The 26,556-nt window shown below is 40.2% G+C and overlaps 1 protein-coding gene and 1 long non-coding RNA gene across 5 annotated transcripts in view; one reads left to right on the plus strand and one right to left on the minus strand.

Annotated features, from left to right (window-relative positions):
* The window catches only part of LGI1 (leucine rich glioma inactivated 1), a 35,656-nt gene extending 13,076 nt beyond the window's left edge, over positions 1-22,580 (plus strand). For 2 of the 4 annotated variants that reach the window (XM_008156891.3, XM_054729355.1), the window contains 6 exons: positions 4,753-4,824; positions 4,925-4,996; positions 15,965-16,036; positions 18,535-18,704; positions 18,981-19,145; positions 21,745-22,580. In XM_008156891.3, the coding sequence (XP_008155113.2) occupies positions 4,753-4,824; positions 4,925-4,996; positions 15,965-16,036; positions 18,535-18,704; positions 18,981-19,145; positions 21,745-22,580 (1,387 nt within the window). The remainder of the gene's footprint in view (positions 1-4,752; positions 4,825-4,924; positions 4,997-15,964; positions 16,037-18,534; positions 18,705-18,980; positions 19,146-21,744) is intronic. The other 2 variants (XM_054729357.1, XM_054729356.1) reach the window with 2 other exon arrangements.
* LOC129152107 (uncharacterized) overlaps positions 1-26,556 on the minus strand; it is an 87,160-nt gene that overhangs the window by 16,662 nt on the left and 43,942 nt on the right. The gene's annotated exons all lie outside the window — the stretch shown is intronic.

A 26,556-nucleotide genomic window follows, 5' to 3' on the forward strand; every position in this document is an offset into this window, starting at 1 on the left:
CAGAATTTGAAGAAGTGGGTGTCATTAGAGCCATGGGACCCTGGCGTGACCATATGAGCAGTCTGATTTGAGACAGAGAAATGTTCTCATCAGGGTTACCATTCCCATGTAGCCATCTGTAGACTTACCACTCCCCATGCAAAGCCCATAGCTACTATTGCATGAATGAAGCCAATAACACTGCAAGTAAAGAATCATGCATCTTTCAAGTTAGAAGTGACCTAAAAAGTTATCTAGTCTAGACCTTTGATTTGATGATATAGAGAGGAGTAACATGCTCAAGGCCACTCAGAGGATTCATGGCCATGTGGGAATTACAACCAAAGCTTCCTGATTCCCTCTTCAGAGTGCTCCTTCCTAGTCCCTAGAAGAGATGAGAAGCAAAGTAGGAAAGCGCTTCAGTGACCAATCAGCCTTGGCACTGACGCATGTGCCTGTCCAGTACTTTCACTTCTGTGGACCCCCACCTCTGGCCTCTCAGCTGGATGATGGGCAGCCTTAGCTTTGACCTTCTTCTGATGTAGCCGGATCCTCATTCTCTGTCCTCTGCTCCCCAGGCATAGAATGTAACCAGAATCTCTAAGGTTGAGAACAAGTACCAGTATTTTTAAAGTTCACCAGGTCATTCCAAGTGTGACCAAGATTGAGAAGTACTGGTTTAGGATCGAACACAGATCTAGAGGGCTCCCTGCTCTAGCCTTCACATACACCTCCCTTTTGCACACACATCTCCTTCACATTGTGCTTTCTCCTAAGTGTGTCTTGTACACACTTCTGCCTGCCATGGATTTAACTCAACCTGAAGGCATCCTTTCTCCTTCAGCTCTTTTGCCAGCTGGCTCCATCTCTGCTGATTCCTAAACCCCATGAAGGGATTCATCTTTAGTCCAACTCATCTTTTTGATCCAGGCTACTTGGGCTATGCCATGCTGACCAACCTCAGAATTAGCTACTCTGGGTAAGAAGCTGAGTCCTTCTAGCCCTAATAATCTGAGGAGAGAGACAGAGGTTGTATGGTATAAAGCACAGATACCTAGGCTGCCCCAAGTCTATTGTATGTGCAGATGGGATGGGTGGGCACAATTTTTCTTATCAGGGACTGTGGAATTCTTTAACATATCTGATACAAAAACAAGTTATAATGTTGAAATCAAATGTATTCAGAAGAATCCATAAAATATTAAGGATCAGAGTTTCATCTACTTTATAGGACATGCGCTTGTAAAGTCTTTTTAGCTTTACAGAGGATAATAAAATGGATAGCCCACTCAACTGATTAAGAATGTGTGTATAATTTTACACATCCTTATCCATGGAATCCTTGTCCACAGAAAACCACAAGTGAATTTAGAATTAAAGGACTGATATTCATTATTATCTCAGACAAAGGGAAAAATTTTCACTTTTATAAGAAAACTTTTTATCGAAATATCATATACATAAAGAAAAGTGCAGGCCTGGTCTGCATGGCTCAGTGGTTGAGTGTCATGGTTCGATTCCCATTCAGGCCAGATGCCAGGGTTGCAGACTCGATCCCCAGAATGGGGTGTGCAGGAGGCAGCCAATCAATGATTCTTTCTCATCACTGATGTTTCTATCTCTCTCCCCCCTCTCCCTTCCTCTCTGAAATCAATAAAAAATTATAAAAAAAATAAAGAAAAGTGCATATACCCCTAAGTATCTCAACTTTTAAAAATTAAAACTTCATATTTTTAGAGCAGTTTTAGGTTCACAGAAAAATTGAGAAGGCTTAGAGATTTCCTATGTACCTCCTACCCTGACCCATGCATAGCCTCATCCATTACCAACTTCCCCCAGCAGAGTGTTAGATATGTTACAATAGATGAACCTACATTATCGCCCAGAGTCCATAATCTACACTGGGGTTCACTCTTGGTATTGTACATTCTATGGATTTGGACAAATGTATAATGACATGTATTTATCATTATGGTGTCATACAGAGTATTTTTACTGCCCTAAAATCCTCTGTGCTCTACCTATTTAACTCATCCCCTGCCATGATTTTTCAATAAAGTGAACATTCTTATAACCAGCACCCAGAAACCAAACATTATAACTATTCCCAAACACTCCCCTTGTGTCTCCTTCCAGTCACTACTTGCCTCCTAGGGTAACCACTATCCTGACTTCTGCGGGCATAAATCAGTTTTGCTGGGTTTTGTTGCTTATATAAGTATTATCTTATAGGTCCCATACTATTGGAGATACTCCATTGTGCTCTGTTTTCTTTCCCTTGACTTAAATTTGTGGACGTCATCCATATTTTTGTATGTAGTTGAAGTTTTAACCAGAGGTTTAATCCTTGAAATCTAGTTCAACAAACATTATTCAGCCAGAAACTGTGCTCAGGGCTGGGGACACAAAAGCAAATAAGGATAAGTCCTTGCTCTTACCAACCTAGTAATGTGGTAATGCCCAGAATTTAATGTAGAGTGAATTCCTCTTTGTTTAACAAATATTTATTCAGTGTCCATTATGGCATAGGTAGTATTATAGATGCTAGGGATAAGCAGAAACAAGTAGATAAAAATTCTAGTGGAAATACCTATGTTTTATTTCCCTGACATGTGTGGGCAGGTCCTGCCCACTAATATCCATTTCCCACTCTGTTTTACATCTGATTCAACATAAGGGGAACTAGTGAGAGAAGCTATTTCTTCTGGTGACTTGAAGTGCATGATTATGAAGTTGCTGGTCCACCCACGGGACAGTTGGCAAACCAGTGAGCATGGGAAGTATTTCTCTGTATCTATTTCTGCCTTATTCCATTCTCTCCACCCCTGATGCTGTCTGTACAGAATGAAATGAAAATCTGGAGCCTCGGGAAGTCTTTGGATGTTAGCTTATCTTGGAGTAAAGGCACATAATCTTCTTGTTTTACAGAACCATGAAGTAAAAGGAGGCAATTGCCAAAGTTGTGACTAAAATCATACACACTTGAATTTATTTTAAAAACTAAGGGCATCTAAAATGTATCACTATTCATCAGTGTTGACTTTTCAGTGGTGAATTACTTGAGTATAAAGCTATGACACTGGAGGGAGGAAGGTAAAAGAGAATACAACAGCACTCCAGGATTGATAATTTAGGAAGAAGTGCAAGAGATCATCTAGTTTCATTTGCTTGGTTCATGTTTCCCCCCATTTTTATGAAAAATTTCAAGCATATAAGCATATAAAAAGTAGAGATAATAAAGTTCACTCCCATGTACTCATTTTTGAGCTTCAAAAATTATCACCTCATGCTCAATTCACCTCTAAGCCACTGCTGTCTCCTCCCCTGATTATTCTGAAGCAATTCCAGATATCAAATAAGTTATTAATAAATGTTCAGAAAGTGAGGTCTCCTCCTTTTAATCTCCTTAGTTAACAGGCTCAGAGAGATGAAGTCACTAAACTAGTTAGTGTGTTATTTTTAATCACTAGACTACAAAAGTAAAGGTCAAAAATATTATAACAGAGAATATTGAACTTTTAATAGTGCAATTACACAGTATATATGAGATGTGAATTGTCAAATTATGTTTAACATCTGGTCTGGTCCATGATCATGGTCACATTTTGGACAATAGTTACAGATGGAATATGAGATTCCCCTGCACAAGACACTTACCATGTAGACTGAATGTTATTATAAATTTGTCATTAGTACACTTAAAACACCTTATTTTTCATTTGTATCAATATTTTATCTAGCGATTTCCAAAAATTAATGCTCACTCTAAAAACCAAAAATCCGCTTCGTGTTGTTTAGCCTATGATCACCTCTTTTAAGCCTCCCATTCAGGAAATCGGCAAGTTTTCCAAAGAGTTCGACAGGGTGTGAGGACTGCTGGTTAATGTTCCTTTTTGTTGGTAATTTTGAAACCAAATCTCTGTGAATTTTGGAATTGCAAATAAATTTGTCCAAGTTAGTGTTCTTTTCAACTATTTAGTAATAAACTGGATCTAAGACTCTTCCTAAGCCTCATTATTTCACACCTTTAGCCTGTTCTGTTCTTTAAGTTTATTTATTTATTTTTTAAATTTATCTTTATTGTTGAAAGTATTACAGATGTCCCCTTTGGTTTTTTTGTTTTTATTTTTGTTTCTTTTTCCCCATTGACCCCCTCTCCCCTGCACCCACTTTTCCCAAGCCTTCACCACACTATTGTCTGTGTCTATGGGCTATGCATATATGCATGTATGCAGTTAATCTCCCATCCCCACCCTCACCTTCCCTCTGAAATTCCTGTTCTATTTTCATAGAAGGAGGTTAGTTGATGTTCATTGAGTCAGTGTCAATGGCTCATTTAAGGGATATCATAGTGGCTTAAAACCCAGAAGCACCATTGTTTGGGCTGGTCAGAATGTTCCAGAAGTTTTTAGGGCAAAGGAAAGATTCCTAGTGTGCTTTTGTTTTGTTTTGTTTTTTCATGAAAATGCATAAAATGTTGATTTGGCTGTCATAGTGCCCAAATTGTATCTCAAAAGGTTACCGAGGGCATGTGACATCCATCACTGTGATGAGTGGGCCACAAAGCCCGCCTTCCTGGATGAGCATTTGATGAGGAGATAATTGGGGATTTTAAAAAATCTACAGAAATTACCTAAATAAATAACACTTTAGAAGGCAGACATCCAGACATTTTTCTGTACACAACTCCCACTCGTTTCTTTGAGAGATAAAGCAGCATAAATTGACAACCTGTCAGTTTAACCATTTTCATTGTGTACTCTTTCTGGGCAGGTTATTCACATCGAACTCCTTTGATGTGATCAGTGATGATGCTTTTATTGGTCTTCCACATTTAGAGTATTTGTAAGTAAAAACAACAACAACATTTTTTAACATAATGATTCAGGACAAGTGCTCTGAGATTTTTACAGCTGGCTGACAAAAATGTTATAACTTATTGCAGATTCATAGAAAACAACAACATCAAGTCCATTTCAAGACATACTTTCCGGGGACTGAAGTCATTAATTCACCTGTAAGTATGAAAGTTGCTATTACTTCTTAAGTTTGCTAATAACCTGTGGTTAAAGTGGGCACTTTGTGGGTATCCATGAACATTTAAGAAACACAAACAATTTCTCTCCATGCACACTTGTATCTCTTCATGCACACTTGTATTAGCCAGTGTGTGTCCAGGAAATTGACTGCTATTAATATGATGAGTCTAAACCAATCTAATGCAGGGCAATTGTGTGACTGAAATAACATTCTTATTATCTAAATCATTATTCACTTCATGGATAATTATGTGTTGATTGTATAGCTTAATTTGGTATTTTGCTGATTTCTTTTTCTGTATATACCCTGACTTTATATATATTTAAACATATATTATAACCACAGGCAACTGTACATAGTACCTGACAACTTGTTTATAAATTGAAATATTTAATTATTCAATGGGTGATTAGAGTCCATTGTTCATAACAGGAGGCAATTTTGCTTCCTAGGGAACATTCAGCAATATCTAGAGACATGTTTGGACATGTTTGGTTGTCAAGCCTGGAGGGAGTAACTGCTTCTAGTAGATAGAGTCAGCGATACTTCTAAATATCCTACAGTGTACAGAATAGCCCCCATAACAAAGGATTCTACAGCCTAAAGTGGCATTGTGCTAAGCTGAGTTTGAGAAATCCTGACCAACATGAACCAAATCATTTGTTTCTCCTGGCCTCCCTGTCCCCTTACACACACACACACACACACACACACACACACACACACACACACACATACACACAGATATAATCTTCAGAAAACTACAAGGGCATGGGAAGAAAAGACACTAACATTTATAAATGACTACTATTATATTGGTCATTATGCTTTACATGAATTTTCATTTAATCTTCTCAACTGTCCTGCCAGAAAGGCACAATAATCCCCATTTTTATAAATGAGGGAACAGAGGCTTGGAGGGGATATATGACTAGTAAACTGAGTAGCTATGGAATTACAATAACCTCAACGTAATAGTTGAACCACAATGCCTGTTCATCCCTTTAACAACTATTTCTGAGTGCCCACTATGTGTCTCATTAGTTCAGATAAAGATGCCTTAGAGGCCTAAGTGCCGTTCTTTCAACTTTTAGCTGCTTGTCTACGGCCATACCACCCTGAACGCGCCCGATCTCGTCACCTTTTAGCTGCTCCCTCACAACACCTCATTCCCAGCTCTGCTCTAGGCCCCAGGTGCAGCAGGGAACAAAGCAGACAACAATGCCTGCCCTTTGAGCCTGCATCCTAGTGTGTCCACCTGGTCATCATGCTACCTCTACCAGGCCCTGTCTCTACTGCTGTTTGGATTTGCATCAAGGAGGAACTGATGGCCCACTGTATTTTATAAAATCATTGTACCTTCCAAAGCTTCTGTATATAGTCACTATGCTAAAAACGGCATTTGCAATGCTGCTCTGCACAATGTGATGCAAAAATTGTTGTGATGGTGTGAACGTTATGCCAAACACTGTCAAACCTGGTCTTTCAGGCAAAAGTAAATAAAAGAAACAAATATATGGAAGGAGGAGCTGAAGTTCATGACCTCCACTTAGAGATCTACTTGATTCACATAAATCCCATTCAACATAGCCTCTGTCCAGTGTCCTCTCTGGGAACCCATGATATAAGCCTTGCCATGCCTCTTAGTTCACTCAAGTCTACCTAGCTCAGCCAGTAGGGAAGGAAAGAAAGAAGGAAAGGCGGGAGGGAGGCAGGAAGAGAGAGAGGAAGGGAGGGAGGGAGGGACGGAGAGAGGGACGGAGGGAAAGGAAGGAAAAGAGGGCGAGGAGGGGGAGGATAAAGGAGGGGGGAATAAGAGGGAGGAAAGAAGGGAAGAAAAAAATCTGTACACACCATAGTGAAGAACATCTATTTGTTTGACTAGAGCCAATTATATCTATCAACTAAAGTGGAAATTTAAATTTGGCTCATAATGAGGCCGCTTCTATAGAGGTATGAAGACCATAAGAAAGGGACATTAGTACAGCATGTACTTAATATTTAGATATTGTTAAGTTCAAGAGAACACCAAAGGCAGCCTTAAAAGAGAGAGACATGAATCTTAAGGGCCAGACAGTGAAAGGGAAATTCCACCTCTATGGCCAGGTCCTGGAAATGGGAAAGAGGTATTTATGGGAACAGGTTAAAACTGACTGAGTGAATATAACCCTTAGATCTCTTGTATCTTTATCTAACACTGGGGGTTGACTCATATGGCATTGCCAATATTAGACTGTTTTTGTCTATAAAAATGGCAATGCCATATGATTCATTCTAAATAGTCTCTAGGATGTGCCACACAAAGATGAAGAAGATCCAGTTCCAACCTGGAGGAGCTCAAACAAGAGGAATTGGACAAACAAATATGTTCTCTCTGGTGCCTTTGCCCCTGAGTTATTTATTTCTGCTCTTTTCTTATTCCCTCCTTTCTCCCCTCTTTCCTTCCTTTCCTTCTTTTCTTTTCTTCCTTTTTTTCCTTTCAAGGAGAGATGATGGGTAGAGAGGATTTGAAACCCAAATGTTCCTCTGACTGCTCAGTACATCAAGTTCATTTTCCATTAATTACCACTTATAAATAAATCTGACATTTGTTTGAGCCATTAACTTCCTTTTTAAGATTTTAGGTTTCAGAGTGCACTTTTCTCCACCTAAGACTAATTCTTCCCAAAGGCAGATATTAAAGCAGTGAGGAACAATCGCCTCGCCCTCTAACTTGCACATGCTGCAGGAAGAGTTTACAAAGCTTTTTCATATTCTTGACCTCATATAGTTTCCTGATGGCCTTAAGAAAGAGAAGGAACAGTAGCACTACCCCTGTTGACAAATAAGAGCATGAAGATGCACTCTGAGTTTAAGCTCCCACTTTAGGAATCAGTAAAGCCAGAAGTTTCCCAAGGTCTTCACTGAGCCCCCCAGTGCCCTCTTCGCCATGTCCGATGTAGCAGGACCAGAAAGCTCTTGAGCTAGTGGGATCCTTCCATGGGACATGATTTGAGGAGCAACCATGGCTATGGAGGAAAGATGAGATCCTGAAGACAGAGGCCCTATCCTCACTCTTAATTTTCAAAAGCAAATAGTTGGGATTACACATATATTTTAGATCCAAGTAGTTCCCATTCTAGCCTAACATTAAAGCTGCTACAAGGGACCTATCTGAGCATTTATATAAGTTCAGTTAGCTCCTAAAAAAGCAATGAACTAAAAAAAAAAAAAAAGCCAATGAACTTATCTCACCTTCTTATACATGTCTCAATAGACTTATCTTCTGAAGAGACATTTATAGACAACTTAAAAATTACTCTATGAACCCCTGCCTCTCAAGCTAGCCCTTAAAAAAGGGAGAGTTCCTTATATGTAAGTCCTTACAAAGCAAGTCAAATCCTCTCTCAATTTTTTATTTTAGATACTGTCCTAATGTTATGTATGATTAACTTAAATGTTTGAATAGTTTATATATTTCAGGAAGGTTTGAATTTTTCTGATGACTGTGTATTACTTTTAAAATCAGGGAAAAAATAATTTAAAAATAGTTGATGGCTAATGATGACAAAATCTCTCAACATTAACTGTTTTCTGTTAATACCCATGAGCTTTTTAGTAATGATTCCCCTGGGCATCCCATAAGTGTCACCGTGGCTAGGGCTCAATGGAGGCGGGATATTTGCATGCATTTGGGGAAAATTGTCATCAATCTATACATGCTGTGAAGCACCTCCTGGTTGCTCAGCACTGTGGGAGTACAAAACCCATTAACAGAAGTCCCCAAACTAAGGTGCCTGTGTGTTCCCAGTCAGGCAGCATGTCTTCATTTCAGCCTTCACAAGGACATGCATGTAGAGAGGCAGTGAGGTGTCGTAGCTAAGAGGGTGATCTGTGCCACCAGACTGCCTGGGTGCAAAGCCTGGAGTTACCCCTTACCAGCTGGAGGACATCAGAGGTCACTTAGCCTCATTGTGCCTCACATTTCTTATGTGTGAAATGAGGGTGATAATAATCATCTGTAAGAATGGGGGCTGGGATAATAATGTACTTAGGAGTACCTAGATCCTAAGGTTGTTATGAGAGTGAGTTAATTTTTGCAAGGTGCTTAGAGCAGAGCCTGGTATGCAGTAAACTCACTGCCTAACCTCTCTATTGGTCCTCGATCAGGATTCCAAATGCTGCTGTGTATTTAAGCCCTTTAAACATTTTGTATGCAATTAAAATAACTGCACTTGAAGCACCACAAATTCAGTGAGACACCAACTCAAACGAGGATCTGCACCGTGGGGAGTCTGGGAGCACCCAGATGGCTGTGGGCGATGCTTTCTTAGCAGCAGAGCTCAGTGGAACTGAAACAAACGTGCTGTCTGAGCCAGTCCGGTCTGCTTTAGGGAGAAGACTTTCCAGTAGTTTCCATAGTCATTATCAGAGGTTTTCTCAGGTTAACCATGAAAACACCAAAGTGGAGGAATGGTCATTATCTCTGCTGGGAAGGAAAGGCTGCCATTGAGAATGCTTGAATCTTCTCAGCTGGCAACTAGAGGTTTATTTGGGCAGTTTTCTGGACCTAGAACAAGGTGCTTACTTGAAGACAGACTTTAAAGAGCTTCCCCATTGCTTTGGAATTATTACCAAGGTGAGGCCAAGAGGAGGGAGGGCACTTTTGGGTCCATGTGACATGAGGATGGGTGACCATGGTAAGTCACAGGGCTCTGCACTTTCTCCTTAGCTCAGTGGCTTGGTATAAGGGGCCTCTGCTCTTTTCTTTGTCTAGACTGGTGCCCTTCCTCTCCTCCTCTCCAACCTGCCCCATTCATTCATTTATTTTAACGTATCTACTGAGGGCTTACTTTGTGCCAGGCACTGGGGAGGCAGTGGGAAGAGTCCTTTCAGTAACACTATAGAATCATCCTTAAAAAATTAACATTGATGAAATGTTTCTCAAACTTCTCATTGCTTTATCTTCACTCCTCTCTCAATCAGTCCTACTCATCCACCCCCTTCAGATATTCCAGTGCACTCCTACCCTCTATAAAAACCCGTGGCTAGACTGACTCTTACCTATGGAGCTTAAAGTATTAACTCTCTGAGTATCATTTTATTATTATTAAAATGAAGCCACATGCCTCCCACAGTGAAAAGTATAAAGATGTGATTTTAGAGCTAAAATAGAGCCTGGATATCATTCTACCAAGTGATCATTCCCTTTGTAGAAAGGGAAACAGCCAGAGCTCAAACCCAGACATGTGATTCTGGGGCCCATACTGTTTGCACCGTGCTCTGCTGCTGAGTCCAGGGAACCTTGAAGTCAGGCTGACAGGCAATGGGTCAGCTTGGGCAGTAGCCTGGTTTCCTTCCATCACAACATGTAGAAAGTCTTCTTCCTGTCAACTCTAGTAGCTATACCTCTATGTCCTTGCCTCTCTCTCCCTCATTATTTTAAGTTTTCTTCCTCTTATTGCTGATAGTATTCATATTCAGTTTTAATATCCAGCACTGACTTGACCCTTGCAGGGGAAGGAGCTCTCTCACACCAATCCACGCTTCCACTAGAGGAGACAGAAGAAGGTCTTAAGACTTGGGGACTAGTAGTCTAGCTCTCTGGACACACTTGTTTTCCATATTAATACCCCCATGAGATGGGCTTTGTATTAATGATTAAAACAAAATATGACAAAATCTTAACAGTGGTTGCCTCTGCCAGAATAATTATTGCTTTTCTTCTTTAAAATTTTTTTCTTGTACTTTCCAAATTTTATTGAAATGAAGAAATAATAATAATAGCTATTACATATGTTTGTATATATAGGTATGTATATATGTGTACATGTGGTCTGTTATACATAGATATAACATAGATATAGATAGATATCAGTAAAAGATGGGACATTTAAGAATATAAGGCATAGAGTTCTTTCTACTCAAAAAGACAGAAAGGTATCTCATCCTCCTGAGTTGAGCATTTAAAAGTGCTTAGATATTAGATATTACTGGTTTTGACATCAACCACAATGAAAAAGATTGATTTTGTGGTCTTGACATCTGACATAAGGCATACAAATTCAGCTGCAGAGCCCTAGCCAGTTTGGCTCAGAGGATAGAGCATCAACCTGCAGATTGAAGGGTCTTGATTCTGGTCAAGGGCATGTATCTCCGTTACAGGCTCCACAACCAGCCCCCAGGTGGGGCGCCTTTGGGAGGCAAGCAATTGATGTATCTCTCTCACATTGATGTTTCTCTCTCTCTGTCTCTCGCCCTCCCTTCTACTCTCTCTAAAAATCAATAGAAAAGTATCCTCAGATGAGGATTAACAAAACAAAACAAAAAATTCACCTGCAGATACAACATTTTTCTGGAAACTATTTCAAAGCATGAGTATAAAAATATTTGTAGCTACAGGTGTTAATTTTCACAATAAATGAAATAGGTTTTCTTTGCTCAGTTTTGCAGATGTCAACACAGAAACCCAGAAAGGTTAAATTAAGTTATCTAAAGACACACTCCTGAGAGTGATGAAGCTAAAATTTAATCCCTTTACTTGAGACCCAACCACTACACTGCTCTAAATGATGCAAAATAATAATAATAATAATAATAATAATAATAGCTACAACCAGTTTTACAAAAGATACAGAACATATTTCAACCAGAGCTTCCACTGAGGAAAAGGGAATGATAATATTAAATTGTTACTCTGTGGAAAAGGAGGGCAGGTAGAGGGAAAGAAGAAACTGAGGAAATTTAATGAATTGATTTTCCATTTTGCTTTCCAGTGGCAAAACTCAATGTAGAGATGGGATCTGAATAATCTAATAATGCTAACATCAACCCCCAAAATAACACTAATGCTAACCCCAGAAATGCTGTCTCAATATCGCCAGTTGTTGATATAACCAAATAGGCACCAGATCTCATTCTATTCCCATTTTTTTGCATAAGTTAGCATCACAAGATTTACCTCTTTTTCTTCTTGGTAGCCCTGGCCAAGAGTCCTCAGTAGCTCTCCCTGCAGAGAATCTCTCTTAAGCCCCCACATGTCTTTGATGGTTTTTTGGAGGCTCCAGACCCGCCTGAAGGCTGACTTGGAGCTGGCACAAGGAACCCACAGGGATGATTCCAAGCCTGGCCTGACTGTAGTCCTAAACTCCCCCAGATATGAGGGCCTTTAAGCCTTGTGGGAATCGTGGTAAAGAAGGCGGATCCAATTATGCTATGTGAAATAAGACAGTCAGAGAAAGATAAATATCACATGATCTCACTTATTTGTGGAATTTAATGAACAACATAAACTGATGAACAAAAACAGATCCAGAGACGGGGAAGCATCAATCAGACCGTCAAACCTCAGAGGGAAGGTAGGGGAGGGTGGGGGTAAGGGGGAGAGATCAACCAAAGGACTTGTATGCATGCATATAAGCCTAACCAATGGACACAGACACTAGGGGGTGAGGGCATGAATGGAGAGTGGGGGGACAATGGGGGGATAAGGACACATATGTAATACCTTAATCAATAAAGGAAAAAAGAAAAAAAAAAAAAAGAAGAAGACAGCTCCATCCTGAAGCCCATCCCATGAAAGAAGATGCCATCAAAGGCCACCTAGGCACCCAAGTGCTGACCGTGATAGTCATTTGCATTCCAGCCTAGAACTTTGGGTCTTTATGAATGAAGTCAAATAATTGGTTTAGATTGACTGAGTCCTCACTGGACGGAACCATTACATATACAGAGGGGTCCTTTTAAAAATTCAATGTTATTCTTCATTTCTTCTGAATTTAAAATAAAAATACATACTCAATTATTTAAAACCCTCACAATCCAGGCATCTATATCGAAAAAGTGAAAGATTCCAGCTACGCCAAGATGTAAACTCCATCAAAAGTTTTTATATCTCCTTCCAGACCTTTTTTTATGCATCTATAGACATATATCCTCCCTCCCTGGTGGAATTACGGTCTACACAACTATTCTCCTTTTTTTTTCCCAGTTAGGCATTGTTTCACGTCTAATCATAGACATCTACCTCATTTTTAAAAATCTGCAAAATATTTCATATTAAGCATGAACTATCATTTATTTACATGATCCCTTATTAATGGGCAAGTAGGTTGTTTCTAGTTTTTGCTACTATAGACAATGCTAGGTTAAATATCTTTTCTCAATTATGCAGAAGGCCTCCAGTATTTCCAATTTCTCTTTCCTTGGGAATTAGTAAAAAATCCTAACTGGCCACAGCAAATATTTGTGCAGTGGCATTTCACATTTCCTTTCTTAACTTTACAGGCTCTGATGATCCCCTTCTGTGTGTCTATGCACCCTTCACCACCTACCTATCAACCTGAGCCAGAAGGTTGCTTTATATCAGTACCTTGTTATATCTTTTGCAGAATAATTCCCAGGCTCTGTCAGCATTCTTTCCCTAAGATATTCTCTGCCCAAGTCCTGCTGCCTGCTTTCTTCTTTTCCAAATGTAACCCAATGTCACTGAGGCCTCCAAGAAACACAGGGTAGCTATAATTCTTGGGCATCCAGAAGTCTCCCTCTCATTTCTGAGTCTTACTTACTCTTATTTCTGCTTCTTTTGTGAGTTCAGGCAGCCTTCTCATGCCTACTCCTTACCAACCCTAGTCATGAAGCTCCATCCTATCTCCTTGAGGAGTCAGTGTTCAATTGAATTTTGGTGATGGAACAGGGGAGGGGTCTGACTGAGTGCAGTAAATCCATCCACCATTCTTCCCTCTGGCACCCCTCATACTGCACTGCCTCCCTCACTCTTTGGTTCCCTTGGCGAGAGCCTCCCTGTCACAAGATGTCCTCAAGAAGCATAATGCCTCATTTTACAGTCCATCAGGCCAGCCTGCCTCATCAGCCCATCTCCCAGATCTGTTAGATTATAAGTCCATCTTGTCATGAAAAATTACCAACTCTCTATTCCAGAAGCCCCAGAGCTCTAAGTCTCTATCTCTGACCATCTCACCAGCTGCTTCTGCAGTTAGCCTTCATCTGGGGCCTGTGAGGCCTAGAGCTCTACTCCTTTGTGCAGGAAGTAAAACTGTTAGATTCCTCCGTTGTTTAAAAGAACCACCTTGGGCAGCAATGCAAACAAAGTGCTTCTTCCTATGCAGCCCTAGTGGCAGCAGTAATCCAGGACTTGTCCACTGTCCCCTGACCCAGCCTCCTCCAAACTCCTGCCCTGAAGCCAATGACAGTGTGCTGGTTTCTGGGGGAGGTATGTCCACTGAGGAGAAGTTAGCATGAGGACTTTAAGGCACATGGTGCCAGAAAATAAATTGAGACACATAACTTGTGAGTGGCTCTGAACTGGTCGAAATCTCTTCATTCAACCACAAGGCAGTAAGGTGAGTTATGGAAACATTCTCTTGAATAGTCTTCTTTAGCATTTTATTATTACTACGCAGCAGTTCATTCGGATGGTCAGTTTTCTCAATGCTGTGTCTTGGGCAATGGACAGGCAGAAGTACTTTTCCTTCTTTTCCCCACTCCTTCCTCCAAGCTGCCCTTTGAGAGTAGTCCAAAAGCCAGATACCATCCTGAGTTATCTCATTTACTACTTCTAACAATCTTATGACATGAATATCATTCATCCACTTAAAAATGAAAAAAAATCTGAGTCTCAGAGAAGATGCATAACTAAAATCACACAACCAGTAAATAGTGGACCCAGAATTCAAACCAAGCTCAGAATGACCCCACATCCGTGTCCTTCTTCACAAAATAGACTGTCGATGAGGCGGGAACATTCCGACTCAGTTCTTAGGTGCCAAGGTTCATTGAAAAAGGTTTTCCAATCTAGTTGTAATTTCCAAGACTCAGAAAAGCAACATAATTAACTTTAAAATAGGTTTTAAAAGTCAATGTTTACACTGGAAAATCTCATATTAATTAGTTAGGAGATGGAAGACATAGAAGACTTTTAAGAGTGTTTTAAAGGGAATTTCCATTTTCAAGGGTTTTGGAGGCTGACACCAAAGGCTTTTTTTGTTTTACTTTTTGATTTTTTATTGTGAAAAAAGGCCACTTCTAAGATAAGTTTATGAAACATGAATATGTACAATGCTGGTTAAAAAATAGAAAGTTACCAGTAACTAGAACCCTTCCCCATTAGACAGCATCTGCTCTTTGCTTGGCCACATTTCTGCAATATAGACACATTTCTCTTTCCTTGATGCTGTCAAGACTCTTTGACTTTGATTAAAATCATTCTGGTGATTCATAAAAGAACAAATAGAAGGAGAAAGAGAAAACAATTCCTGTGGTAATAGGGCAAGAACTAGAAGAAAGGGAAAGAAGGAGACGACTGAAGAGGATAGATGGCTGGCTGGCTGGCTGGCTGGATGGATGGATGGGTATTTGTGAGAAAGCTGTTTTCTGGGGGAGAGAGGGTATGAATGGAACTAAAAGGGAAACAATGTAGAAAACAGAGGTGTGTACTTTGGAAAGAAAAAAAGATGTGCTGATGAAGGGACAGAGGCCCCAAACTCTGAGCTGTTGGCTCTATCAACTGGAGGTTTAAGCTGTTCTTTGGAACAAGTAAGGAGGAGGGAGGGAAGAGAAGGGGCAGCGTTAGGGGAGAGGGCATTTGGGGATAGACCCTGTCACCCATTTAGTCATCCTTTGGGAGACATCCCTTAGACAATGTCTGAGAGTGTGACTCTCTTATCTGTTCTAAACAGAGAGATCAGTTCCCAAGCATTTTGTTACTGGTATTTGGGTGTGGGGAGGGCATGATAAACATGATACATGAAGTACCATTGAGTGAGTGTTGAAGCAAGGAGGCAAGGACTGAAAATACAACCGTAGGAACCTGACTAGTATCTTAGCAGAAGTAGTAATTTAGTATAGTCTGGGAAGAACAAAAAGGACTCATAACAAAGCTTTATCATAAAATACATTTATTTAGTTTATGACTACAGTTTACTTCACTCTTTTTCTTTCCCCCCAGGAGCCTTGCAAACAACAATCTCCAGACGCTCCCAAAAGATATTTTCAAAGGCCTGGATTCTTTAACAAATGTGTAAGAGGACCTGAATGATTAATTAATTAATTTGTAATAGTTAACAAAGAAGCCTGGTATTGATGATTAAAATTTTTAATTGGCTTTAAAATTAAATTAGAATTTTAGAATTTAAGTTGACTTGAATTTTAAACTTACTTGGACTAATGTTTTTCTTCTATAGTATTTACCACTGGACAATCTGAAAATATAGTGTCCAGACATTCCTTTGACAAAGTGTGTGTCTGTGTGGGAGGGAGTGATGATAAGGAAGTTTGAAGGAGTGGGACCAGGAGGCCCAGATAGAAATCTCAAGATGCCTTTTTCCCCCCAGAGGTCCAGGAAATGGGGCTACAAAGGAAAAACATAAAGGAGTCTGGGAAACAGAGTAAAGATGAAAGGTTACACCCATGGGTTGGTCAGTCAACAGAGAAATGGAGCAGGAAATGGGGGAAGGGAGGAAAGTTTGCCTTTTCTCTCATTAGACTGAACAACAACTCTAGGCTTAATCCCCAGGAATTTGGCTTAAGCCCCAGGAAGGGAATGAACTTAATTATTTTTGACCCCTTTTCAAACAAAAGAGCTTTCAAACTTTGACTTTTAAGCCTCAGAGTGAAAGATCTTTGTAAGGAATTTGTATATTTTGCTGTAAGCAAAGCAAGTAATATATGCCTAAAGCTCTCAAAAGCAATTTAGCTTCATTAAGTGCCTTTCAGAACATTTGAAAGGTATTTAAATTCCATAAGGTAGAATTTAGGAACAAATGAAAGGACATATGAAAACAAAAGATTTCTTATTATTCAGGTACTTTGCTATAGACCATTCAGAACAACTTTTCTCCAATAACAAAAAATCTGAGTCAAGTGTTTTCTTCTAAGCCTAGTATTTAAGTTCAAATCAGTAAACTACTGAAAAACTTTCTTTGTTCCTTGTAGTATTCCCCCAGCCCCTTCTTCATGCCTATTAGCCCCATTCCTGGTTTATTTTCAAGAGAGTGCTGGGATCAGGACATTTCCAAGAAAGTCTCTAACAGACCACAGTTATCTGCTCTGGTTAACAATAGCCCAGAAAAGTTGACACTTATTATTCTGGGTCAGAATATTCTTGGGAGATTAGGTCAGTACTGGCAATGTTTTAGAAGTTTGATGACACTTCATGGCTGACTTGAGGATACAGCTTATTTGGAGACCCTTTGTCTTATCTTTATGTCAGCCTATACCTCACACTAACAAAAAATAAAAGAAAGCCACTTGAAATTGTCTTAGTCTCTCCAGGGAATCCCATAATGGGTTTGGCTTCTTGGGCCTACTTTGATATGCCCAAATCAAGAATTATCTAAGAAGTACAGGATTATGCCAACTTGACTTTTAGTGAATTTCTTGGTTTTCTTGACTATGTCTCCTGAAAAAAATTTTAAAGCTTCAACATTTAAAAATTTTTTATGTGCTGTATGAAGAGTAGGCAATAGTTACTGTACAAATTCTGTGCGATGAAGAAGGGTTTTAGGAAGGAGATGGACTTTATGAACAAAGCCGTACAAACAAATAGAAGTTGGTAAGTTGGAATCATATGTGGAAATTTTAAACTATCTAGATGTGTGGTTTATTATGAACATGAGCTATTGCATGTCTGCGTTAACTCTGCTGTGTCAAAGTCATTTCCTATTAAAATTGAATTTGTAGACCATGAAATAAGGTCAGGATTAATTATGTCTGTGAGGAAGAAGAAAAGCAAATAACTCACTCCATTTAATTAAATATGATACAATAATCACTACATACTTTCCTCTAGACCTGCGCTGTCCAGTATGGTAGCCACACATGCGGTCACTGAGCACTTGAAGTGTGTTCCTAGTGTGACTGAGAAACTGACTTGTAAATTTTACTTAATTTTTTTAAATTTAAAAATTGATTCTCTGTTCAATTATTGGAAAACTTTTAAATCTCTTTGCAACAACTTGGGTGCATGAATCTATTTTTTTTAACTGGAAATTTTATTAAATCTTAAGAACACATCAGGTATTTCTGATGTAAATTTAGCATCCAAATTGAGATATGTTATCAAATGAGTATAAAATATACATTAAACTTCAAAGACTTAATATAAAAAAGAATGTAAAATATTTTATTAATTTTTATAATGACTACATATCAAAATAATATTTTGTATGTATTGGGCTAAATAAAATATTATATTAAAATTAATTTCACCTGTCTCTTTTTACTTTTTTAATGTGCCTATAGAAAATTTTAAATTACATATGTCATTCACATTATATTTCTATGGACAGCACAGCTCTAGACCCAGCTACCTTTGAATCTAAGAGGGAGTGAGTTAGGAGGTTCCTTTGACTGGGGTGGCCTGTAAGGGTACACTGTGGTAACTCTGAGCTCAGAGTGAATTAGTCAGGTTCAAGGTGGATTCTGGGGCATTCTGGCACATGCTAATGGCTGAAATAGAAGTCATACTGTGAAGGTAGGACCCACATAGAGCAAAAGCAGCTGAAGTTTGTCTTTCAGGGACCTCAGAGGGAATTCATTTAATTGTGACTGTAAACTGAAGTGGCTGGTGGAATGGCTAGGCCACACCAATGCAACTGTCGAAGACATCTACTGCGAAAGCCCTCCAGAATACAAGAAGCGCAAAATCAATAGTCTCTCCCCCAAGGATTTTGATTGTATCATTACAGGTAATGTATTCCAAGTCTCTCCACCTCATAAAATTAAAAGAAGGGCTACACTTTTTGCATGTGCAGGAACTGATATTTTTATATCTCAAAAACCAACTAAGCAATTTAATTTTTAAAATACTATGAACCCTTAAAACATCATGCATTTAAAAGCAAAGTAAAATTGTCATTTTACTACTTTTCTAAAATAAATGCATTTGTTATGGACATCTGAGATCTAGCCAAGGAGCTAGACTTTAGCACACAGTTACTCATTGTCACTTCCTATTTTTGCAGAATTTGCAAAGTCTCAAGAGCTGCCTTATCAATCATTGTCCATAGACACTTTTTCTTATATGAACGATGAGTATGTAGTCATTGCTCAGCCTTTTAACGGAAAATGCATTTTCCTTGAGTGGGACCATGTAGAAAAGACCTTCCGGAATTATGACAACATTACAGGTATGAGAAGCCTAATCATATTTTGAGTGGAAAGTTAAGCTGTTTGGACCAAGGGCAACAGGAAAAGATGAGCGATATTGGGCAGGCTTTGAGACATTTGAATCCCAACTCTGCCATTTACTAAGTGATCTGAAATTGTTCCCTAAACTTTAATTTCCTCACTTGTAAATCTGAAATAATAATACCTAACTCACAGGGTTGTCAAAGATAATGCAAGCATATATTCAAGAAACTTACCATAGTAACTAGCTTAGTAAATATGCAACAAAAGGTGGATAATTTTTCCTCGAAGAGAAAGCATTAGACTAGGAATCATGAGTTCTAATCCAGGTTCTGCCACAAACTGGGGAAGCCACTCACTCTCACTGGGCCCTCTTTTTCTTAACTTTAAAATAAGAAGGTTATTTTAGATCAATGAGTCTCAAACTTTGTTGCACAAACATTACTTCTGTAAAATATTAATGTATGCCTGTGACAAAAAGGGTTTTGTGGTCAAATACATCTATGAACCTATCTCCCTCTTGGAGATACAGAATAATACACATTAGAGGCTATGAGAAGTCCTAACAGTGAAAAAACAAGCCTCTTTCCAGAAATTTTTGCATTTATTTTGACCATGGAAACCAATTTTTTTTTTTTTTTTTGCCATGCAAACTTTTACTCAGATGATCTCTTAGGGTTCCTTTCTCATTTCAACAACTTGAAATTTTTTAAGTCATAAATTAGAACATGGGACACCCTGTGAAATATTTACATCAGCTTTAGTTTCTAATACCTTTAAATCTGCTCCTAAAAGCTCCTAGACAAAATGGAGAGGGTCATAATTAGATTTTGTTGGTGGTCATCGGCCCCATTGCTCAAAGGATCAATACAAGTCTGAGCTTGCTTGAGACAGAGGTGCCCAGATGAAGGAATCCCCTCCTAACTGATACCCTTCTAGAATCCTCCTTTCTCAAGGAGAAAGGCTATGCGTCCCTTTCTCCCTAAGCCTTCCTTGTTTTCCAGTGGATTACATTAGGTATTTGTGTAATCTAAACCAGTTCTTTTTACCTATGTACAGTCCATCCATTGCTTTGTTGTTGTTGTTAATCCTCACCCAAGGATATTTTTTCCATTGATTTTTAGAGAGAGTGGAAGGGAAGGGGAAAGACAGAGGGAGACAAACATCGATGTGAGAGAGACACATAAATTGGTTGCCTCCCACACATGCCCTGATGAGACCGGGGATGGAGCCTGCATGGGAGGTTCATGGGAATCTAACCCCAGACTCTTTAGTCCATGGGCCGACGCTCTAACTACTGAGCCAAACTGGCTAGGGCTTGAGTGAATCTTTAGATGAGCACTTGAGAGAGAAATGAATCATGTACTTGCAACTTCAAAATGCATCATCTAGTATAAAATGACAAACAGACGTCATATACATGGTCCACATCCCGTCCCTCATCCCCAGACAGACATTGCTAATCTACTGTGGTGCTCTTTCTAGCAGAGTGCAGCAGTGGCCACAGAATCCTTCTCAACACAGTTCTCCGGGCAGTCGCTCTTATCATCATCAGTCAGTCATTGTAGGTACATAGTTAAAATCTAGTGACCAGCCCTGATCTAGTTTCAACCCTCTCTGTACAAAAGAGGAAACTAAATCCCACAGAAGTTAAGTAACTTTCCCAAGGTCACACACTCAGTTGAGTCCTGAAAAGGGTCACAAATAGAGTAATTTTGTCTCTGGATGGAGTCAATTAGTAGAAAGAGTTGATGCAGAACTTACTGCCTCAGAGCCCCCTAGGCTACAGGCAGAAAAGACCAAGGGCCTAGATTTGCCCCACTTCTCTTTGGATTACCTAGAATCAAGCTCCTAGAATTCAAGGAGTTCAGAATATATTAATAAGTATTAAACTCTTACCAAAAAGATACTGAGCTAGGCCACTGACAGACCTCGTGTTGTTCTCTAATATTTCCCAAAGTAACATTCATGAGCATCATCTCCCTCTTCCTTCTCTTCTCACCTGCCATCAGTGACCTGAAGATGCAGAAAAATGCCAAGTGGCATCACTTTCCTTTCTCAGGGGAAAGGTTATTCAAGAAGTAGTTCACACTTAGAAGAAACCAATTACAGACAGAGCTATGGGCTTCCAAACCACCATTCAAACCTCCTAGAACCTTGTGGGATCTAAGCCCAAGATGGAAACCTAGCTGCCCACCCCATAGCGATGCTGGTAGGCCTGGGTTTGAATCCCAACTCTGCCTACTCCTAGCAGCATTGAACCTCTCTGAGCTTCAGCCTGCTCATCAACAAAAGGGAGGATAATAATATTTATTATTTAACCTTTTGGAAAATTTTAATGAGATGATTTGGCAAAGCACACAGTAGGTGCTCAATAAGTGGCTGTTTTTACTACAATTACAAAGATTAACTCATGATGTATTAGGGAAAGCAATGCTTTTTTTTTTTTTTTTTTTTTTTGCAAGAAATGAGAGAAGGAAACTCAGGCTATAGCCATGTATCCTAAATATCTAGTGCAGGTTGGATGTAACATGACAATGTCTGCATGCTCCAAAAGAGGATTACCATCCAGCTAATCTCTCATTTGTCTTTTCCCAGGCACGTCCACTGTAGTATGCAAGCCTATAGTCATTGAAACTCAGCTCTATGTTATTGTGGCCCAGCTGTTTGGCGGCTCTCACATCTATAAGCGAGACGGTTTTGCGAATAAGTTCATAAAAATCCAGGATATTGAAATTCTCAAAATCCGAAAACCCAATGATATTGAAACATTCAAGATTGAAAACAACTGGTACTTTGTTGTTGCTGACAGTTCAAAAGCTGGTTTTACTACCATTTACAAATGGAATGGAAATGGATTCTACTCCCATCAATCCTTACATGCGTGGTACAGGGACACTGATGTGGAATACCTAGAAATAGCCAGAACACCTCAGGCACTCAGAACGCCTCACTTAATCCTGTCCAGTAGTTCCCAACGTCCTGTAATTTATCAGTGGAACAAAGCAACACAATTATTCATTAACCAAACTGACATCCCTAACATGGAGGATGTATATGCCGTAAAGCACTTCTCAGTGAAAGGTGATGTGTACATTTGCTTGACAAGATTCATTGGTGATTCCAAAGTAATGAAATGGGGAGGCTCCTCATTTCAGGATATTCAGAGGATGCCATCACGAGGATCTATGGTGTTCCAGCCTCTTCAGATAAATAACTATCAATATGCAATTCTTGGAAGTGATTATTCTTTTACTCAAGTGTATAACTGGGATGCAGAGAAAGCCAAATTTGTGAAATTTCAGGAATTAAATGTTCAGGCACCAAGATCATTCACACATGTGTCCATTAATAAACGCAATTTTCTTTTTGCTTCCAGTTTTAAGGGAAATACACAGATTTACAAACATGTCATAGTTGACTTAAGCGCATGACACACAAATTCTGTGGCTGCCATCAGAAACTTTCTACAGTACATGGTCCGGATGAACTCAATGCATGATGACTCTTCTTATCCCACTTGCAAATGAATGCCTTTCAAACATTGAGACTGCTAGAACCAAGCACTACCAGTATCCCCATCTTTAACTGTCCAGTCCAGTGGTGTGGGAAGTTACCTTTTATAAGAGAAAATTGAATTGTGTAACTGTTCTTTGCAGTGAAGATGTGTAAATAAGCATTTAATGGTATCTGTTACTCCAAAAAGAAATATTAATATGTACTTTTCCATTTATTTATTCATGTGTTCAGAAACAACTGCCAAATAAAATGTTTACATTTTCTTTCATATCCCAAGGTAATTACTTAAGGGAGTTTAGTTTATTTTCTTGGTGATGGTGTATTTAGGAAATAGTTTTATACCATAAGGTTATATTTGAATCAAGAGTTTACGTATGTTGTGACTAATGAGTGAAGGTGAAACACTGATGTTGATTACCCATAATTTATGAACAGGTTCATCAGTTGATTTTGAATATTCAAAGGTGTTTCCAAAAGTCGTGGCTTTTAGGAACACTTGGAGGTAAAGTGGTGACAAATTAAATGAAGGGTAGAGAAATTTGCTTATTACAAGAAGACTAATTTGAAATAAAAACTGTAAGACCCATCCTTTCCTATCCAATAGCTCCAGCTCCAGCAATCATTCAAACAACTTACAGGATAAGTCATAGCCAAGATTTGGGATTTTCAAAAACCCTCTTTAGGGACTTTCTAACTGTCTGACTCTAGAATCATCTGACAGCTGATTGAGATTGTAACCTTAAAGCACTGGCCTCAAATATACCTGGAATGAAGGCCTCTTGATCTGACCAAGGACTTCTAGAGACCAAGTTTGATGTTACTGACATGCTGCAGAGTGCCCAGGAGGATCATATTTGATTTTCTAAAACCCTGCTCCTGGATCACAAGGGTTGGTAGCAAGTAGCACAATGCCTGTGCACTCTGTGGGCTCTCAGAAGTGCACATGTGTCCTACTGTTATAATAATAAACTTTATGAGGCCCTTTGATCTCATCAGTCAGTATGTATTGAGTACCTAATAAGAATAAGGTATCATTCCTGTGGTGTTGGGGGGAGAACTGAGGGAGAGAAAGGCACCGTCCTTGCCCTCTGAGTCCTTAGAAGGCTCATGGGGGGGGGGGGGGGGGGGTTAGGACACAACCGAGCAAGCAGTAAGTGTCAGGTATCATCTGAACATCCAATTGCAAGTTTCAGGAGAGCATCAGAGATGTCTTCCTGAAAAAAGTGGTCCTTGTTTGGACTTAAGGGAAGATAGGAGTTTAAATGGGGATCACAACAGAGAAAGTATTCCTGGCACTTGGTTCTGCATGCTGCCTTTATGGAAGGGAACAGAGCTTCCTCCAGCCCATTGTTCCCCAGAGTCTTTGACCAAATGATTGTGGGAAGGTGTGGGTAAGGGGACAGCAACCCCTCTGCCAGCACTTATCTGGCAAACTTGAGGCATCAAAGGTACACACATCGTTATAGAGTCTCCCAGAAGCAACACCTTAGGGAGTTATGCACAGGAACCTGACTCCTTTATAACATGGCGAAGATATTAACTCTGACATCAGGGTTATGGGGGAGGAGAAGAAAGCTTACCCACTCCTGATCCTGCACAGAGGGTGAACTGGCCTTTGAATGCATTCCTTTCCTCAGTTCCTATTTTCTGTAAGCAGCCTATATGCTGTTGGAGAACACCTGCTTTGTAGACACCGGGATCAAGTCCAGCCTTGCCATGTACTGTCTTTGTCCACAGACAAGTTACCTAACCTCTCTGAGCCTCAGTTTCTTCATCTGTAAAGGGACAATAATGCCTACTCCAAGGACATGGAAGAATTAAGGAGCATATGGCAGATTGAACTTTTCAAATATGGCCTAACTATATCTCCCATCCCACATGTGCTATGAGAACCTTGCCCTCATCCCATCAAGAAGTGGTTCCTAATTACTCTGTTCTTAAATCTGGACTGGCAACCAAAAGAATGTGGAGGAAATTATGCAGTTTGACTTTGGAGGTTGGGTTACAAAATGATGATGCTTTTGCCTTGTGAACCTGAACTGCCACGGCAAAAGTCCTAGCAGCTTGAAGCCACCATTCCGTGAGGAAGCCCAGGGTTTGGTCGGCAACCTCAGCTGAGGTCTCAGCATCAACCACCAGTCATCTGAGTGTTGGCTCCAGGGGATTCCAGCTCCCAGCTGTCAAGTCACCACCAGCCATCAAATCTTCCCAACTGAAGCCCTGGATGTTACGGAGCAGAGACAAGCCATCCCCACAATCACCTACCCAAATTCCTGACCCATAGAATCTATACACATAATAAAATGGTTGTTTTAAACAGCTAAGTTTTGGGGTGCTTTGTCACACTGTAGCCGTACTGGGAATAGCACTTGAAGTGCTTAACCCACAACTGGCTAATGGTTCCACACCCACAGCATGAGTTTGGGTCACACTCTTCCTTTACTGTCTTAATGTAATTCACTGTCATTTTATTTTTAAATGCTCTCTTGTGTTTTCAATATGTTATCGTGTTCTTACTCTGTGCCAGGCACTGTGCCGAGTTGAGGGATGCACATTCAAGACTTGCTCTGCTTGTTTTCATAGGAGCACTGACTATTCAACTTGGCAAACCAACTCTCTAATTTACCTTAAATCTGAGACCCAGAGATGTGAAGCAAGTGGGGTGAAGTAGGCTACAATCCGGGTCTCCTGACATGTGGTCCAATCCTTGGTCCATAACATGGCGCTACCTTTCAAAACCGCCCCCTTCATTTCAAACCTGGGATGTGGCTGGGGAGAGGTGAGGAAGCTGACAGAGAAAATAAATGTTAAAAAGACTGAGGAGAAGGACAGATGGTAGGGTCCACTTTTGCAGGAATTGACCAGTCTTTCCTATGAGCTGCCCTCTCTTCCTGTGTCCCTCATCTACCCTACACTGTACCACTCTCCAGCCACAGATGATTGGGCCTGGAGTGAACGCCTGGTCCAGGTGTTCAACCCAGAAGCTGGGCTGTGCTGGGCTCAGCCTGAGCCAGTCTAGTTATCCCTCCTGGATATTTGACATTGGGGCAGCAGAAGCTATGTCTTTAGCCAGAGGCACCAGATTTGAAGGTGATGATCTTATGTCAGGTTCCCTCGAAGCAGCGGGATTTACTGTGTGAGTGCTTTCTCTACACCTGAAAGATAGTGAGAGGGGCACAGGGCAGGGAAAGATGCTACGTGAAGATGCCATTTCAAAAGTCTGGCTTCAGTCCAACCCCATGGGGAACTCTAGAGCATGAATTGTACCACAGAGCATATCCTGCCTCGAGGCAAGGAGGATGGACTTTTATAGCCTCTCATCTGATAGTTAATGTCCAAAAAGTGTGGGGCATAATCTCTCAGGAATCTCCAGCAGAGAAGGTTGGCTAAGGGCAATGCTCCACAGAAGGGTACAGCTGTGAGCTGTTAAGTAGCACCCACGTCTGCTGCAGGATGGGTGCATCAGCCTAGTAAAGGGCATGTGGGTGGGATACCAATAGCACAAGCCACAGTGACACTGACTAGGGAGCTGAAGACACCATTTTGGAGCAGCCATGATGGTCCATGTACCAGAGGAGCAGAGAAGGTTGGTCTCAAAAGTGAGAAGGGAATGAAGTAGAAGCTCAGAAAGAAGCAGGAGTGAGAAACTACATAGTCGGAGGGATGGAGGGAGGGAAGGGGGGTAAGAAGAGGGAGAGGGAGAGAGGGAAAATGGGAGTATAAAAAGGAAGTGGGGGAGAGAGCAGAGGAAGATTGGGAAGTCTGGTGTCCCAAGTTGGGTCACCTGAGAAGTTAATGCACAAACCTTTATTAGGTAGTACCCTTGAGAGCAACATCTGGAAGGGAGGGGAAAGAAGAATTTGGCAGAGAGAAGCTGAGCTGTGACGCAGG

Source organism: Eptesicus fuscus, chromosome 17 (genome assembly GCF_027574615.1).
Source record: "Eptesicus fuscus isolate TK198812 chromosome 17, DD_ASM_mEF_20220401, whole genome shotgun sequence".
Lineage (NCBI taxonomy): Eukaryota > Metazoa > Chordata > Mammalia > Chiroptera > Vespertilionidae > Eptesicus > Eptesicus fuscus.